General features: G+C 31.6%; 1 protein-coding gene across 1 annotated transcript in view; it reads right to left on the bottom strand.

Moving 5' to 3' along the window:
* The window catches only part of LOC115879913 (potassium voltage-gated channel protein Shaker), a 443,596-nt gene extending 424,749 nt beyond the window's left edge, over nt 1-18,847 (bottom strand). The window contains exon 1 of the mRNA XM_030896963.1: nt 18,744-18,847. Within this exon, the coding sequence (XP_030752823.1) occupies nt 18,744-18,823 (80 nt within the window). The 5' untranslated portion in view covers nt 18,824-18,847. The remainder of the gene's footprint in view (nt 1-18,743) is intronic.
* Nucleotides 18,848-20,433: the final 1,586 nt, after the last annotated feature.

Below are 20,433 nucleotides of genomic sequence, written 5' to 3'. Positions count from 1 at the left end.
TGACAGTATGAATGGACGTATACACACATTATATCAGCCAAGGAAAGCAATGGAAAGTATTAGGGTATTTTTACATTTTTTTTCTGTTTGTATACTTAAGTATTACAAATGCTTTCTTTAATATCGTTAGTTCTGTAATCGTTATTAATGTTCATTAAACTCAGGACTGTATGTTTGTCTTAAACGTTTTTTTTAAATTTAGTATAAAGTATCCAATGCAGCGTAATATGACATTACGACAATAGTCACCAAAACCATCTCGTCATATTAAAAAATTACATCAAAAGATAATGATGATTGAAAAAATTGCAAATTGTTGGTGTCAAGTTCATTTCGCTCTTAAAGAAAAAAATTAACCAAGGCATATATTGACATAATCCAAAAAACAAAATGCTCAGGAGACATGGTTCTGACCGTAAAATTATATTTTAAGAAAATTTACACACGAAATTATTGCACAGGGTGTTTTAAAGTTAAGGTAAAAAAACAACTCCCCGATTAACCCTGTATAATATGCCAAATACTAAAGTTTATAAAAAACTGAGTTTACAAATTAAAGTTGATATAATGATATACAGGTTGCTAAAAAAATCATGAAAATAAGGCTAAAAAATAATCTGAGTGTATTTATGGTATATATCCTCAGCAAAAAAACAGAAAGAACAATTTAAAATATCTAAATACAAATGTTTAAGAACACTCAGATTTTACAACAGATACGTCGATTAAAAACCGTTGACGTCATGTTACACAAAACGTTGTTTGCTTGTTCTATGATGATTAACCCCGTTTATATTTTTCCAAATTTCCATACCTTTTTAGAGAAAATTTAAAAAAACATGAAAATATAATACAATTTTATAAGTTGTATAAATCAAAACGCATTTCTATGGTAATACAATTTTGTTTTCATTTTTTTATAGATTTTTGTTGATAAATTTTTGGTGGATGTACTGTAGTTATTTGAAATCTCTTTATAATATGTGTCCCTTTTTGTCTCTTGTCCGGTTATTTTTCGAATTAGATAATGATAATTTAGTTAATCTAGTTAAATATCTTTTAAACCACAAAGAATTTAAATTTGAAATATGTAAAATTTGGGACCTACTGTATTTTTTTTTGATATAAAAAAAGCAATTTAAAAATTTAATAGATGTATATTGGAGTATATTTAAGAACAAAAAATTTAGAAAATAATACTACCGTATGATCGAAAAAATAGGCGTCCAGTTGGCTTGAAAAAGACGATCGATGACATTCCCTATATAATTTTACATATAAAATGACAGCGATCTTCATTCCATAGCCATCGCTGAAGCCGTTGTTTTTCGATCATATTGTATTTTAACTGTCTTGTTTTTCAAGGACGTTTTATTAATAAAGATGTTTCGTCAAAAGTCTTCTGGGTCTTTCGCCCACTAGAAGTTAATCTAGTTAAATATCTTTTAAACAACAAAGAATTTAAATTTGAAATATGTAAAATTTGAGACATACTGTATATTTTTTGATATAAAAAAGCAGTTTAAAAATTTTAATCGATGTGTCCGAGTATATTTAAGAACAAAAAATTTAACCATATAACATATTTAACACAGTTCTACTCGCTTAAGAAGCTTAATAAAATCATCTTTGGTTAGGTCGTGAATCTGTAATTACTTTTCTGAATAAAATATTCATTTTCATAAATGATTACATTCATCCGACTTCGGAGAGATGAGCTAAAGGCGAGTATTAACGAACTTAATTTTAGTTGTGACGGCTGCCAAATTCAGAATCTTATCATTGATCGTTTCGTGCATTTGAACCAATGTTTAAAAACAGTACTAAAGTCACATTTTTATTCTATACAGATGATAATTGTTATGATAAGATGATATTATACCCTATATTACCGGAAAAGAAGTGAGGATATAAAAGAAACCTGTGAAATACAGGTTGTAGTAAGATGGGCAAGAAACAGCAGAAGAGAGTGGAGAGATCATGTGGGCAGAATGCCAAACGACCGGTTAGCGAAAATTGCTAAAGCCGGTGCCACACGATGTGTCAAACACCTTCCAATGTTGGACACATGAACACAGTCCACATCGTGTAGGAGATACACTTATGAATTGCAATATTGTCGAAGCCTATGCCAAATGATGCGTCCAACATTGGTTCCAACGTTGGAACCAACGTTGGAAGCATCGTGTAGGACCGGCTTAAGGAGAAACGACCTAACACATCTCGACCGCCTGGACGACCACCTATAAGATGGTATGAAAGCTGGTCTTCATCATCCCAACTGTTTTTAGGAATCCATTGAAGAAAACACAGGACTTGGTGCTAACGTCCGAAGAAGAAGAAGATGATGATAATGTATTTCTCTGATTTATGACTAAAGTACGTTATTATCTTTAATTTAATTTAATTTCTTTTATATGTAAGGAAAATGAGAGCATTCTGAAAGATTTGCAAAAAAGTTAAATGCTTAAAAATTTAATTATTAAAATAAATAGCGATGACTTAGATCTATATTATGGACATAGAATGTGGAATGTAGAATATATGGGAGGAGGGTTAATCACCACGACCTTACAGATCTATTATGTTCCCTTTTCTTGAGTTATAAGTCATCATAGTTATATAGATGTAAGAACTCTATTTTTCTATGCTACGTTTTCTTTATCTGACGTAAAATAAACAAACATTTCAAAAGCCGGAGCGCAATGGAATTTCGAACGTAAACAAAAACAAGCCCAAAACAAACCCAAAATTCATGGTACCTGCACTTTTCAAAAAAAGGTTTCTAATAACATTCAATACAGTACCGCCGTCTAAAACAGTATTAGACAGCGTCAGAGAAAGAAGTGGTACGCGCTTATTAAATTAAAACTATTAAAGTTTCTGAGGTTTAATTAAGGTTTTGTGGTAAGCTCCATTGCCGTGCCGAATAAGAAGTTTAATTAAGGTGAGTTTATTTTTATCTCACTGAGCAACTAGTTGGTTTCTGTTTATTGTTTTTATTGTGATATATTATGTTTCTGAATCTCATATAAATTTTAAGATATTTGATTGAATATAAAGAAAAGGTGATTTGCAGATGAGGATATTGAAGTATTTCATTATACTGATTTATTTATATTGGTCTATGTGACTTTAACAGAATATAAGAATATATTTGTGTATCGATATTATCAAATTGATCTTGATTGAATTATGTTTAGCTTTATTACTTTCCGCAATTACCCTATGTAGTGTAGTTAGTCTTGAGAAGTAGTTTGGTTAGGTTAGGTTCCGTAGTCCTGTAGCGTAGTTTGCCTTGAAGAGTAGTTATCCCCGTAGGGTAGTTTGGCCTATTACCTTGAGCATTATATTTAGCCTGTGGCATATTCTCTGTGTGAGAACAGTCTTTGTGACTAGCCTGTGTTGTATATTCTCTGTGTGAGAACAGTCTTTGTGACTAGCCTGTGTGGCATATTCTCTGTGTGAGAACAGTCTTTGTGACTAGCCTGTGTGGCATATTCTCTGTGTGAGAACAGTCTTTGTGACTAGCCTGTGTGGCATATTTTCTGTGTGAGAACTGTCTTGTTGACTAGCCTGTGTGGCATATTCTCTGTATGAGAACAGTCTTTGTGACTAGCCTGTGTGGCATATTCTCTGTGTGAGAACAGTCTTTGTGACTAGCCTGTGTGGCATATTCTCTGTGTGAGAACAGTCTGTAGTAGTTATCGCCGTAGTAGTTATCCCCGTAGCGTAGTTTGGCCTATAAACTTGTGCATTATATTGCACTGTGACCACCTGCCTGTGTAGCGTATTCTCTATGTGAGAAGTTTGTGGGACTACATGCCTTTATGGCATATTATTATAGTTTTTAAACATGTATATTTTATGTTGGGATATTAAGAAACTATTCAAGTACCTGTTTAATTTTAAATTCACCTCATTTTAATAATAACTGGTAACATTGTTGCTCACACCATTTTTCTCTTTAATTGCAGGTAGGTCATCTCGGTAACCAGGTCATACAAGACTTTTGTTGCTATACAACATTTGTCCATTTGCAGCGCCCAGATCAAAGTTCGCTATTACCATTAGTAACGTACCATCTATTAGTATTGTTTTTATTTTATATTATTAGTTGTATTTTATTATACAACATTTACGCCCTTTAAATTTGTTTTATGGTTTTTATTTTTAAGTTTGAGTTGACCGCTTGAAAAAAAAAACTTTTTGGCCCTTACATAGATTATAACTCAAAATCATATAGTCTCTGAGCTTTGACAAAATCCTGTATCTAAGACGGGTTTACAGAGATTACTTCTCCATCTCCGCTATAAGTCATACCAAAATTCATGTCTTTATTTTCGAGAAAATTTTGTCCGAACATAAGGAATATTTTGTTAATGTTTGACCATCAAGGTCTTAAAAATAAATAAGTCAAAAAATATGCTACAATAGATATAGTATAATCTTTTATCTTTAATTTCCTTCTTCATTTGTGTAAAAATACCTAGCTAGTTTTACATTAAACGTTAATTAATGCCGAAGGCTTATTTTGCTACTTTTTCGGACTAGTGAAATGGACTCTTAAAACCCCCATGACAATCCGAAGATTGTTCTTACTTAAATCAAGGAATCGAGAAAAATCAGGGAGTGTTTTAGACCGTCGGAGGATTTCCATTGCTTGTTACGGATGGAGTCTTCCAGGTTCTTGAGTTCAGCTTTAAGTTGGTTTCCACTTGGGAAGCAGAACGGTTCTATTATGTACCTACTACCACACACGAGGCCACACGAAAACTTCAAAATATTTGAAGTAATTTAAAACTTTTTACTAATGAGATTTTTTCACCAATGAGAAAAAATGGCGAAAATCTCTCACGTAACATATGCAGTCAATTTGGAATACAACCGATTTGCGATGTTTGCCGAGGTAATTTCCACTAAAAAAGTTTTAGTCACGCCACAATTAATTTTTCATATGGGTTTGCCCTGTACCATAAATTAAAATAACTACAAATTAAGTGGTCCATTAAATAGAAGCTAAACTAGTAGTTTAGACCATATTTAACAAAATGGTGCCACGCATAGTTTCAATAAGTAAGCATTCCGAATTACCCTCATTTCCTCAGTGGCGGCTCGTGACCCGTGTGACTGGGTAGGCGACAACGCATTTAATAGTGTTTGCTAAATCACTATTAAATGCGTTGAAAGTTGGAAATGTATCAATATAACAAGTTTGTTAAATCAGATGTTAAATGCGTTGGAAATTTTTTATAGGATTCTTTAAATTTTGGATCCGCAAGAGATAAATAAAAATAATTGAGACATACGAGTACCTATCTGCAAACCTTATTTCTAAATATATAACAATGTTATCTAATGTTTCATAAAATAAAATTCGCAATGATATTTGACTTAGCCGCTTTTATTAGCATATCGAAGTGAAATAGTACAGAGACTTTTCTATAATATCTGTTATATCGTCTTCTTGCACCGAATAAAATAACGCGCTTTTTTATTTCGGATTCTTTTATTTCTTACATATGTTATATTACATAGTGATTATAACATATCACCACTTTTTAATGGACATGTATTCGATGACACCTGTAATGGTCAATTGATACATATGAAGTACCACAAAATCGGTTAAATTTTATAAAACACATATTTTTGTGTTTGTAGTTATTCTAAAAATTAACCGTTTTATTTTATCTGATTTTAGTCTCATTTATACCTACAATAAATTAATAATTTAGATAATAAGGAAATCGGAATTCTTGAAAATGTATAGAGGGTGTCCCAGAAATAAGTGCAAGTATTTTAAGGGGTGGAGTCATAAACGGAGTCATTTTACTTTGAAAATTTCCAAAAAAAAAATTATTTTTTGCTAAAATTTTGAGAACCACTGGATCTTTTCTGGATTTTCTTTCTTGTAAATTGAATCTAATACCTATGTTGCCATATTATCAAGAAATTATGTTTTTTAACTAAAAACTAAAAAAAATTCCAGAATATTTTTCAAAAAATTTCGAATTTTCAATTTTTTTTTTCACGAAAAAATACCTTTTAGGCGTGTTTCTGAGGTTGAACTATACTACCAGTTAAAATACTTGCACTTATTTCTGGGACACCCTATACAATATTGACTTGACTTTAGGGTGTGATAAGAAAAGATTTTTCGAAACTCAAATTCTAAGGGGGTGAAACCACCCCACAAATATAAGAATATTTTTTATTTAAAAACCGGTGAGTTTTTCGGAAAGACTCTTAAACACGTATATTTTATTTTGTTGTTTTGCATATTTTAAGATTTTTTATAAATTTATACAGGGTGTTTCATAAAATATGACCATTGAGTAATCACGATTCTGCTTAAACTGCTTGACGTTTAAAGCTGATTTTTGGAAACGGATTGACTGTCAGGTGTAGAGGTTTGATAAGGAGGGGTTTCTCGAATCTCAAATTCCAAGAGGGTGAAAACGCCCCTCAAATATTACAATATTTGTTATTTAAAAAACCGTTAGTCTTTCGGGAAAACACTTGGACAAACATAATTTATTTGGTTTTTTTACATATTTTGAAATTTTTTAGAAAATCATACAAGGTGTTCCAAAAAGTTGGGTAATTTCTTAACCACGATTCTGCTTAAACTGCTTGACGTAAAAAGCTTATTTTTGGCAAACGGATTTTTCGAAAGTCAAATTCCAATGAGATGAAACTACTCCTCAAATATTACCAAGTTATATAATAATATCGCCATATTGTTTTTTCTCATGCTGACATAAATGTGACAAATTTTATCCAGTTTGTATGTTAATGGAAATTCTTGCTTTGCTTTATCATCACCATTACAAATGATTAATTCGACGCGAACGAAGTCGCTGGTACACGCTAGTTACTTATATTCCACAAAAGACATTAGTATAGATATGTATATATTAGTAAATATTACTAATATAAAAATTCACATTTTTAGAGGTAACGGTAAAAATTACAGAACTGAATTAATTTTACCACTTTCTTTGCTGGTAACACTATATTTTCTTTATATACTTTCTTATAAACTTTTCTTTCTTCTTATAAACTTTTGGACTACTATATTTTCATTTAGAGTGTAGACCAGTATAATAAACATATTCCACTTTCTTCATTTTTCTTATAAACGATGTTATATACATTATATCAGTATTCTAAATCTATTTCCGTGTTTGTAGAAGTAGAACTTAGATTTGTTTTCTCTTCCATTATAAATTTGACTTCTAGATGCATGCACAAACTTTTACATAAATTTTATTGTACCATTGTTTCCGCAAGAGTAAATACTTTCTTGGAAATGGTAGTGAATAAATAAATTGAAAACTCTCGTTTATTAGACACTTTTATAGCTTTGAATGTAAATAATTTTCATTTGAATCTGTAATGTGCCAAATTATTTTTGAAAGGGTAATAAATTGGAAACAGTTTTAGTCAAAATAAAAATAAAAAAGGCTCTTAGAGGGCGTCCATAAATAACGTCATGCGTTTTTAAAAAACTTTTGATAAGATAAGCAACTAAAATCGGAAGTAATAAAACGGAGCTAGATATTGCATGAACTAAATTGAAATTATTAATTGTCAAAGTGATATGACATAAAATGGATTTACCAAAAATATTACTTTTATGAATCAAAACGTGTAGGGTAAAAATAGGTCAACACTGGTGCGTAGACTTTCTATTAAATTACACATTATTGCTCTTTTGGGCCCAGCTAGATTGCCTGTAAAGATTAGAGACCTCTATAAACTGTTTTTAAGGGACGGAAAAAGGTTAAGTGGTAGGGATTTTATTAAGTTTTTCCATGTTATTTCTTGCCGGTTTCTTTAATTCTGTTAAACGTCTTATACAGATCGTTAAATATGTTGTAGAAAAATGGACATGGCTATTATTTATTATATTGGTTGATTTCATTATTTCTATGTTAAATCATGATTATAAGTTGAATAAGAAGTTGCTAATATGAATATTTGTTTTTATAAACTTAACTCTAGAACTGCCTTTACTCTATTCGCGAAATATCCCGAAGTAGGTCAAGATCGAATAGTGAAGAGGGATATTTTCTATTTCATCACTTAACTTTGCCTCGTCTCGGCTTATTTTCATTAGACGAGAAAAAAACCCTTTATTTTAAATTGTAATACTACCAGATAAACCAAATTTACCTGGCAATTAGTCATTTTAAAGGTCTAGTGAAATATACAGGGTTGTTCACCACATACGACACGGAGTATTGTCACAAATTACCTATAACAGATGCGAAAGAACACCGAATTACGCGTTCAGGTTTCTGTGACCTTCAGAAAGAGTTCATAGACAATCCGCATCAATGTATAGTTTAGGTTATTATTTGTTTGGGTGAAAATAATCTGCACCAACATGTTATCGAGGCATACAAAAAGGTCCACAGACTTCGAGACATACGAAAAATCAAGTCCATTTAGCGTGTGTCGCAATTTTCAGACCTTAAAAATTAGTTTTTTATAGCTATAGCAACTGCAGCGACTATGAAAAAAGCTGTGTGATTTTCATAGAAAATAAGGGCACCTGTAATTCATTTGAGAATGTTATAAATCGCTAAAAGAGGTTTCAAATCTCTTGGATTTCTATTAATATTAAATAAATTTTATTAAAAATTGAACTAAAATTGGTAGTATCATTAAAAACAATTCAAATTCAAAAATTGTATCAGTCAAATTCCCTCATTTAAGGTGAATATTAAAGTAAATATAAATACAGCACATTCTAAGCTCTACTTATCTTTAAGAAAAATTTAAATCATTGTTGCAATTGGGCCTTAATGCCATTTCGAATGAACAATAGTATTAATATTGTACATTATAATAATAATAAATTTTATATCATAGTGTGTATTAAAACAACTAAAACACTTTTAAATTGGTATTATATTAACAACTTTTGTTTTTTAATCCAAAAAAAAGTTATCAATTTTCTCAATCAAAATATTTGTGGTCCTGAAAAGGACCTTCGTTTTCCCATGTTCGTCAAGGTAGGTAATGGGTAAACGGTAAAAAAACAGGATAATGAAATTTAAAAAATTACAAAAATTGTTCAAAAGTGTCTCCCTCTTGCATTAAACCCGCATTAAACCAAACGATCATAAAATCCCCTCCTCACATTGGATAACATATCAGGGGTGACAGTGTCAAAGGCATTAAATATTTTCTGCCTTAACTGCTCCAAGTTTTGAATTTCTTCATAGCCGTAAATTTTATATTTTATGTACCCCAAGATGTACCCCCATAAAAAGAAATCATTCACCGAGAAGTCAGGTGAAATTAAACGTCAGTCTAAACAAAACTGTCATTTTTGAAAACTTGTCAAAATTTGGACACACGCTAAATGGACTTGATTTTCCTATGTCTCGAAGTCTGTGGACTTTTCTGTATAATATCACAGTAATTTAATAGATTGCTCGTCATATTATATCAGCTCGTAGGAGATTAGGAAAACAAAAGATATTTATAGTATAAAAAATTAATTTATTTAACAAAATTTAATTAAAGATGTGACAAAATAGTTACATTTCTATTGGTTCTATCGGACTTTTTCGACTATATAAATCTTTATTTTTGTAAACTTTAATGCATAAAATATTTTCAATCTAATAAATAATTTAATGATGTAAATAAGAGGAAATTTCTCACATGGGTGGTCAAATTCTATAGTTTTCATTATATCAAACAGCCTCTGAATGTTTTCTTCAGTGCAAAACTCATCAAAATTTAATATAAATAATTTTTCCAGCCTGTAAATAAAATGAACAAATTTTTCCACTTTCATGATCAAAGGCTTTTAAATGGGTAAATAATTTCGAGTTATCCAGAGATTCGGATTCTTTTGCAAATTTTAGACAAATATCACAATGATGTATTTGAAGACCCTTTTTAATGATGTAGTCAAACATAATTAAAGGCATTTTGAGTTGAAAACATTTCTCAGAGGCTGTTTGATATAATGAAAACTATAAAATTTGACCACCCATGTGAGAAATTTCCTCTTATTGACATCATTAAATGATTTATTAGATTGAAAATATTTGATGTATTAAAGTTTACAAATAAAGATTTATATAGTCGAAAAAAGTCCGATAGAACCAATAGAAAGGTAAGTATTTTGTCACATTTTTAATTAAATTTTGTTAAATAAATTAATTTTTTATACTATAAATATCTTTTTTTTCCTTATAAATAAACACATTTGCATCCCATTTTAAATCAGATATACAAATTACCAAAACTTAGAAATAACAGTTCAAAAGTTCAACAAAAATCCTACACGCGTTTTTAAAAAGAAACATATAACCACGCACTATGTCATTCCAGCAAGCGAATACGACACAGCATAGGTTTCCGGACTAAACGACTGGTGTATTTACACCACTCAATGGGCGTGTCGGGTTTGCCGAGCGGTTTCCGATGCAGTCGCTTTCTTTCGCATCTGTTATAGGTAGTTTGTGGTATTGTAGCTAAACGACTAGATTTTTTCAAATTGTAAGTTTTGGGTTCGTTGAAAGACTATTAGAGCTGCAATTTAAAAATATTTTTATAAGATACAGAGTGTCACAAATAAGTAAAAAATATTATAGTTGTATTTTTTAAGTAGTTTATTAAATATTTTTAATTATATGTTTTTATATATTTTGTATTTACTTATAATTATAATTTATGAAAAATGGTTCAATTTGTTTCGTCCAAACAAAATAAAATGTTGTGACATAAAATATTGCTTTTCAGTAATAAAATATGTGGTATTTTTATAAAAGCGCAGATTATTCAATATGCCATACACATAGTCGATTAAGCTTTGACATTTTTGCTCGATTTGGCACATTTTCAATATTATTTTCATAATATGGTTATATATTTAGTCTTAGATTTTGTGGTATATTTTAATCTTTACTGGGCAATTTTTAGTTTTGGAACAAATTCCATTTACTAACTCATAAATTACTTTAGATTATCTCTTTGAAACAACTCATTGAACATATTCCAGAACTAATTTAACACTAATTTGTCGATAGCACGAGAAAGTACTTTATTTTCATGTCAAACACGTTCGCCAACTTTAAATGTTTAAGCTTTAGAGTTACGTTCATAAGCTTTATGAAGTTAATTTCTAAATCTGGTAAATTTTCCGAATATTAATATCGTCGAAAATTATTCATAATCAATTTGAGTGTTTTGACGGGATTTTTATGAGCACTATCTTCTATTAAATAAACGTGCTTGCTAAAAACTAAAAATGATGGAACATACTATTCTATTCTTTTACCATATATATGTTTTTTTTTAATTTATTTTTTTCACCTACAATGAAAAGTATTATCACAGCGTAGCTAGATATTCTGTGGTGTTATTAACCATAGTGCTAGTGTTAGTGACCATAAGCCTAATGAGCCATACACTCAAATTATTTTTAAAAATAATTCACAACCGTGTGTATAAAAAACTGGATAACGACATCAGCGATACACAGTTCGGTTTCCGCAATGGAGTTGGCACGAGAGAAGCATTATTTAGTATAAACGTGTTGACTCAGCGCTGTTTGGATGTGAACAAGGATGTGTACGCCTGCTTTGTGGACTATGAGAAAGCATTTGACAGAGTCCGTCATGAACAACTTATCAACATTCTGAGAGAAAAGCAAATAGATACCACAGATGCCAGAATTATTGAAAACCTATATTACGACCAAACAGCAAACATCAAGATAGACAATAAGTACACGGAAACCAGCAACATCAAACGTGGTGTACGACAGGGATGTATACTTTCCCCGCTATTGTTTAATATGTACTCGGAAGTCATCATGAGGGAGGCATTACACAATGAAGCAGCTGGAGTAGTAGTAAAGGGAGTTCCTATAAACAATATACGATACGCAGATGATACCGTACTGCTAGCAGAAAGTATACAGGACCTGCAACGAATGGTCCAAAAAGTGTATGAAACAAGTATCCATTATGGCTTGAATATGAACCTTAATAAAACAAAATTCATGATATTTACCAAAACCAAATCAAAATACTCAACTGATCGTAAACCATCAGATAATAGAGCGAGTCTATAAATATAAATATCTAGGAACCCTGATCAACGACAACAATGATTACTCATCAGAATTAAAAACGAGAATTGAAATAGCACGTAACACAAACCAAACCAAAACCAAACAACGCTTTATTGTGCAAAAAGCCAAAACAGCTTCATCGACAAAGCACTCACAAACAACAAAATCACAAAAAAATACAAACAACAAAAAATACACAATACAAATAATACAATTCCAAAAAATTTAAGTCTTTAAAATTACAAAAATTACAAAAAGCTTTATTAAAATGAAGCAATTCTTTTGTTGCAAAACTTTAACTAACCACCTTAAGATACGAATGCTAAGATGCTGCATATTTACAATAATGCTCTATGGTATAGAAGCCGCCACTCTAACAAAACAAATGCTTAAAAAGATAGATGCCTTCGAGATGAGGCTTTATAGAAGGGTACTCCGGATATCACACGTTGACAGAATTACCAATGAAGAAGTCTTACGAAGAGTCTCAAAAGATCTAGAATTGTCCCAAGAGGTGAAAATCAGAAAACTCCAATATATGGGCCACGTAATGAGAGGTACAAGATACAAGCTTCTACAACTAATTATCCAGGGTAAAATAATAGGGAAGAGAAGCATAGGAAGAAGACGGATGTCGTGGCTTCGAAATCTCAGAGAATGGTTCAACTGTACATCAAACGACCTGTTCAGGGCAGCAGTCAACAAAATAAAATTAGTCATGATGGTCGCCAACCTTCGTAAGAAGTCGGCACCTTAAGAAGAAGAAGATAGATATTTGTCACTAACCATAGTATTAATTTATAGTAGTTACTATAGTAGTTATTATAGTAGTCAAACTACAAGAGTTGTTGAGTTCATAAGATTTAATACAAAACCTAAACACCAGCTCCTCAAGAAACCAATTTTATGAATTTATCTAATAACTAGTAGACATTTCAATGATCAGTCCTAGTATTGTCCTCAAATCTTAGCCTACTGCTGCATTTACTCTTACCGCCTTTACTATGCTTAATAAAGAAAGATTAAATGTATTTTAGAACTTAATTTTAAAAAATGTTTATACCTCCTATGTGGCAGATTCATCTCTCCAAAAAAATCCTATATGGGTATTTCGCCATTGCAAGAAAAACGGAAACTACTTGTCAGCAGTTAGGTTTACAGATAAACAATGTTACCTAACGAACAAAAAAATTTTTAACGTTTCGGAAAGTTTATCTCTTTCCGTCGTCGGAAGCAAAAAAATACAAAGAATAAAGAAAAAAACTATTTAAAATATTTAAATGCAACTATTAATTAATTAATAATTATTAATTTAATTTTAACCACTAACCAAACCAAATTTTCTCAAGCACTTAATGTGATCTAAGAACACGGCACGCACATGTGATCTAGCACACAGCCGTACCATCCTTTTCTCGAAGCAACTCACTCCATTTTTAACCCCCTGTAACTTCGTTATGTCTAAATCAAGATTATTAATTTTTACTAGTCAAGAGGACATACTCCAGCTGACTATATTGTCAATATATCTAGTAATAATACCTCATAGTTTAAGAAATATCGCAATTTTTTTTAATTTCACAGTACATACATACATACATACTGCCATTACTCGCTGACGAGTATTTGACACGCATCAGAAGATGGTCACGCAAGGCGTTTTCTTTTATGAGCTTTTTTGTGACTGAAAAGCCCGATACGTGATGTTATCTGTCTACGGCACTCCAGACATTCAAAAATCTCATTGCTTTGTTGCCTCTTTACTTTTTGGTTGTCGCTGTTAACTGTCTTTGCAATTCTTCTCCATTCCGTTCTATTATGAGCTGCTTCTTCCCACTCATTCTGCTTGTTAATTCCCTTTAAGTTTTCGTGGAAAATATCCTTGTACATTTTGAGTTGTCTACCCGGCCTCCTCTTACCGTCTATACAAGCTCACCGTAAAGCAGAGATTTTGGTATGCGGTTTTTTTGCATTCTGCATACGTGACGAGCCCACCTTAAGCGGGACTTTGTAATCATGACTTCAATACTCTCGCAGTTAGCTTTTTCAAGGACCGATACGTTTGAGACATGTTGGAACCATTTTATTCTTAAGAGTTGTCTAAGATGTCTCTGTTGCAACTTGTTTAATGCGTTCATGTGTCGACGTGACATGTGTTACAGTGATTTTTACTTATAAACATTTATTTAATTCTGTTTTTAGTATTTGTTCTTATAGCCGCAACATAGATACATTATCTGTAAAAATTTCAACTATCTAGCTATAACGGTTCATAAGATAGACCTTTGTGGCAGACGGACGGTCGGAATGACAGCGAAGTCTTAGTAATGGCAAAGTTCCGTCACTTGTGCCGGCGGCAGGTATCAAAAGCCGCTTCACGCACGTGTTTCCCAGTGTATTACTGGTGTGTGGACTTTGGACCCAGCGTACACGGCGGATCACGTTCGGCGTATTACTCTGATTTTGGCGTTATTACAGAGTGGTCTCGCATGCATATGGAATTATTTTTCAAGTGACTATTTAATTTTCATTGCAAAATGTTACTGATCACATTAGCCTTAGTTAATTATTTATTAGTTTATTATAAATAAAGCATAATTATTTTTATTATTTCTTAAAAATAATATTGAGTTTTGGAAAATTCGCCACTGGAAAAAAAATATTTAAAATATCTAATTAGAATTATTCAAGAACACTTTATTTTTTTTTTACACGAAAAATCATATACTGGGTGTGTCTCAAAAGTGGCTGCTTATCCCTATAACTTTTTTATTTTTTCAGATAAAAAACGAGATTTGGTGTGTTAGTATATGACCTAAATTAGGATTGATTAACGTTTTCAATTTTTTTCGGTCACTTCCGGTTTCACCCAAAATGACTACAACTTTTGATTTTTAAACGGCAACCTCGGCATTTTTCTACTTTATTTGATAAATGACACTCTGAATAGAATGACATATCATATGTCAACTTTTGGCATTCTAGCTTAAAAAAATCTTTTAAAATTTCAATATTGAGTGTCATAGCTCTTTTAAAAACAAAACTTTAATCAAGGAGTCCTGGGAAAAATAGATTTGATCGTCTAATGTTTTCCATGTCTTGTCTTGGCCGGTTAAAAGATGCCCAAATGGTATTTTTAATTCATTTCATGCCACACACTTGGTATTTCGAGTCAAATTGTCGTTATAAACCGCGTGTTACACTTTCAAATAAATCATATGTGAAACTGTTAAAAGCTGACATATGATATGTCTTTCTACTCAGAGTATCATTTTCTCTCGAATAACGTAAAAAAATACCGAGGATACCATTTAAACATCAAAAGTTGTTGACATTTAATAGTTTCAGCTTTGAATTTTATAGGGTACGTAATTCGTGTTGGAAAACCATATTACGCACTCATGGAATACTGCACTCGTGCGTAATATTATTTTTTCCAAAACACTCGTTACGTAATATACTTTTACATTATTTACTGTTGATATTATGTAGCTTTATTTTTTGTGTTTGTTTTTAAAATTTATTTTATTTTTGCTATATCTTTTTTTATCTTGCCATATCTAAATATTTATATGTAATACACCAATAAACTGATAGTATATTTTTTCTTTTGTAGATTTACTATTAGGTATTTTTGAAATACCCCACGTTCCCCTGCACCTTGTCGCACATTGCGATCGGTAAAAATGCGGCTTCTATTTACCCCGGCTTCCACTCCTGTTTTCATCGAAATCCGGCGTATCGGACGAGGCGGCTTCTGGCTTTTGATACGCGATTTTCAAAGTGCCGATGCTAAGTGACCGAACTTATATTTTATTCTGTAAACTTTGGTAATGGGTTCCCGTTTTTACCCTTTGGGTACGGAACCCTAAAAAGAAGAAGTTTAGAAAATGTCCATCGAACTCTCAGTTACCCTAATTACCTTCTATAAAGGTCATAATATACCGATCGTATTTTAATATTGCTGATCAATCCTAAACAGAAACAAACGGCCATTCGAGAAATTACAGTTCCGCCTTGGCATTGTATCTATTTTTACCTATTTTTGTGCTAAATTTGAAAGCGCTGTAAGTAATGCGAGGGGCATTACTTGTAATATCCGTTCGGGCTCGGCGCGGTGATTTATTCGTCAACGTGAGATCGATTAGGTCAGTCGTCAGGTTTCATTCAAATTCTCCATTCATATAAAAAATCTAATATGCTAAAAAGGTTCCTATTTTAATCCGGACAAAAATTTATAGTAACGCTGAAAAGCATTATTTATTTGTTTCTTTTTTAATCAAATTATTCGTTTACAACAATAAGATTCGCTTGAGTAGGGATTGCATTACCGGTTTATCAATTTACGGGTTTACCGATTTAATGTTAAAAACTAGTACGCAGTAAAAAAAATTACGTATTAAAAATGCAGTAAAATATTACCGGTAAATCGTCTTCAAATGCCGACGATTTCCGGTAGTTTTCAAAAAAAAATTATACTAGTCTAGAAGCAGATGTCAAATTTTCCAGAAGTTCGAACTTTTATTACGATTGCAATAGATTTATTACCAATATTTACTGTATAATACTATTAAATATTCACAATTACTGTTTTCTAAAAATCCTTTAAAAAATATATTATTTATAGTTAAACTGCGCCAAAAAAAAACATGTTATAATTTTAACCCTAGTGCAACAAATAAAAGTTTCTGTGATGCAGCTAGTTGCGAAAATTCAAACCGGTTTATAACAGATTTTGGTTTAAAATGTAGGGTTGCTACGAAAAGAAATCAGAGCACAACTTACAGCATGTGTGCCTATGTCCTTCAATACTTACATAATCCTGCTTGCAGTGGCATCTTTAAAAGGTATCGAGCATAGGGCAGTGGCCCGAGGCTTCGCGCAACAACCCGAGCTTTTTTTTTTAATTAAACTTGTTAATTTGATTCTCAATTATTAAGGTTATACTATTACAATAGAGTTGGTGAATTAATTAATTAATTCAAAACACAATAATAATTCGAGGAGTGTTACTTTCCTCTAGGTAGTGTTCTAGAAAGAAGGCATTTTGACTGTGAAAAGAAAGATGAAGCCTTTGAAAAGAAGATGGAAGATATTTTCAAAATAAACAAAATGTCATTGGCGACAAGCTGCCAATGATTTGAGGCACCTACTTTTAGTAAGCATAATGAGAGCATAGTTGATTTCAGGTATAATATAATAAGATTAAAATAAATTAGTTATTTTGGACTGAGCAATGCCGCGACTTGCAATTATCTCTGACAGTAAGCGAATTATCTGATATATAGATGGCATGAAATGTTCGAGGAATTGAATATATTATGTTCATTCGTGTGTATGAAGAAAACGATATTATCTCGGTTCTGAAATATATAACAGAAAAAAGTCGAAATGGTTCCCAGAATTATTGCCACCACACCTGTTGCGTCCGCGGAAACGACTTTTTCGAGGCAAAAAATTATTAAAATATATTTGAGGAATCCGATGATGCTAAGGGCTAAATCGCATTCAATTTTGGTATAGTAACAGAACTATCCAAGTTAACCCGTGTTCAAATTAGGGTTCAGAACCGGTAATTCCCGGTTCTTTCGGTACTTTCAGGACTCGGTAATAATAATTGAAAACATATTTTTTTGTTACGTGTGAAAAACTTTTGATACTTTCTAGCGGTCGAAATCAAACTATTCTAAATAAGTAATGATGCAATCTCTTACTGTCCTTACTTCTATAGTTATTTTGAAGAATGAAATGATTGAAGTTTCTATAATGTTTATTAGCAATTATTGAAATTTAAATATGTTATTTTATTATTTAGTATAATATTGCTGAATGTATTAATTAAGCTTTTATGTGTTATGTTTTTATAGGCATTTGCATCTTTAATTAAAAATGTTAAGTTTTTTTCTAATTTAGTTAAGTTTGTTTCGAGGTGGGTTGATGTTTGATGTAATGTTTAAGCTAATTGACGAACGCCACAATCGTTGAACGAAAATATTTTAGTACGGTTCCGGAAACTCTAATTAATACTACCTATTAGGGCTCAGATCTTTTTGGCCATCACAAAACCGGGCCTCGGTAACAATAATTAAAAAATTATTTTTTTTGTTTTGAAGTTCCTATAATATTTATGATGTTATGTTTTAATAGGTATTTGCATTTTTAATTCAATATTTTAGGGCTTTTGTATCAAATTCAGTTAAGGTTTATGTTGTTTGATGTGAAATTTAAGTTTTCTATACTTTTTCTTTTTTGTGTGTGTCTTACTATTTTTAACTTGTGTTCATGTTAATTTTTTTATGATTGATTACTTAATAATTTGATATTATTTTCATTAAAAATCTCAATTTTTTATCCATTTTACTTTGAAAACCCATCCCTTCCTTTCTGATTGATGAACTGCACCACCATTGAACAAAAATTAGTCAGTACCGAAAGTACCAAAAAAACGGAAAAATCCGGTTCCTAAGAGACGCGGTACCGAAATTCGCGGTTCCGAAAAACAGCTCCGGTTCCGGAAACCCTAGTTCAAATCCGATGCCGGCGATCCCAATTACCGTTCTAGAACGGTACAAATTTGCATGTTAGAACAAACCATAGAACAAACCTTATGTACAGAAATTATTCTAGTACTTACTGGCTTAGAGTCCTGTCGGCGCTTCCCGGACCAGAGTCATGATGGCGCCGCTCCTTGTGCACTATCCCCATCAGCTTCATCCAGGCATTGTTCTTGCCTCCGTGGCCCCCCATCCCGCTCTGCCACATCGTCATGATTGCGGCTCATTACCTTTACACCGCACCACAAAAAAACTCGCGGCTTGCCTAAGCCCTTTCCACGTCAGTTGCCACTCACAAGAACCGCTCGCGAGTTAGTCCTGAGCCTATTCACTAGCGCGCAATCGTATTCACTCATGTCGTCAAAATTGTTTTTTGAAAGAAATTGATCCGAATGGGTCAAGCCGTCGAGACTTTTGTTAGACCACCTGGAGATCAATTACTGGCACTGAAAAAAAAAATTGTAATTAGTAAGAATATAAATTGTTTATGTAGTTTATATTAAAGTATTGTATATTAAAGAAAGTATATTAAAGAAATGAAATGAAAAAGTATAAAATGAAATGAAGAAATATATTTTTATTTCTGTGGATCATAAAATGATATACAGGGTGGTGCGAACTGTATTCCGGAAACGTCGGAGCCTGTTCTGCAGATAAAAATAAGTAAAAAAGCTCGTATAAATGTATGTTCTAAAATGCTTAGTTTCGGAGATCCAGCGTGTTGAAGTTTCATTTTTATTTCGATTTTTTCCAAATAATTTCTAAAGTAATATCAATATTTGGATGAAAATTGGTGTCTGGGTTTTTTTTGACATGAGAAATTTGATTTTGATGTCAATATGACTCCAACTTGTAGAGGGCGCCACCTACATATTTTTAACTGGTTTAAATAGTAATAACTTTTCGTCCGTACCTGTATACAACTACTGAGTAAAAAGTTATACATTTACGACGTTTTTTACGTAAAAAAGGTCTCTTGGTAAAAATCGCTACGAGTAATGGTTCCCGAGATCTTTGGAATCGAAATTATCCATACCTGTCATGATTGACATAAATTAAACATGTTGACTAAATAGTTATTAGAGACTATTATAAATTTGAAATGTGTTTGTACCAAAAGTTCAACAGAAATTGTTTTATCATCATTTTTTCGCAGAAAAATGTATAATTAATTAAAAAAAAAATAAAGATTTCCCAAATTTATTATTTCAGTCAAATAACTATCTACTTAGCGTGTTTATTATTCAATAATGACATGTATTTACTATTGCTATTCTAAGTATCTTGAAAACATATAGACATCAAAATCAAATTTCTCATGTCAAAAAACCCAAACACCAATTTTCATTCTAATATTGACGTTACTTCAGAAATTATTTGGAAAAAATAGAAATAAAAAAATGAAACTTCTTCATCCTGTATCTCCGAAACTAAGCATTTTAGAACATACAATTATACGAACTTTTTTACTTATTTTTATCTGTAGAATATGCTTCCGAAGTTTTGTACCACCCTGTAAAATAAATCATAAATAAATACCCTGCTAATACAAAACTAAAAGTTACACCCTAAAAAAATAGAGTAAATAAAGTAAAGCTTAATTTTATGGATTAAATTCATATTCGGTAAACTCGTTTAGCCGTATTCTCGGAAAAATATATCTTATCTTGCCAAGGAAACTGCATGAACCAAGGTTTCTTATGCTTTTTGACAGTTTGTTGTACAACGTAACTCCGATGTAATTGGGATTTTTGTATAATTCCAATTTAT

The sequence above is a fragment of the Sitophilus oryzae genome, unplaced genomic scaffold (assembly GCF_002938485.1).
Source record: "Sitophilus oryzae breed Bouriz unplaced genomic scaffold, Soryzae_2.0 scaffold_1590_pilon_pilon, whole genome shotgun sequence".
NCBI classification, from domain to species: Eukaryota; Metazoa; Arthropoda; class Insecta; order Coleoptera; family Curculionidae; genus Sitophilus; species Sitophilus oryzae.
Note: the sequence above shows the minus strand (reverse complement) of the source record. Positions and strands in the feature narration are given on the sequence as shown.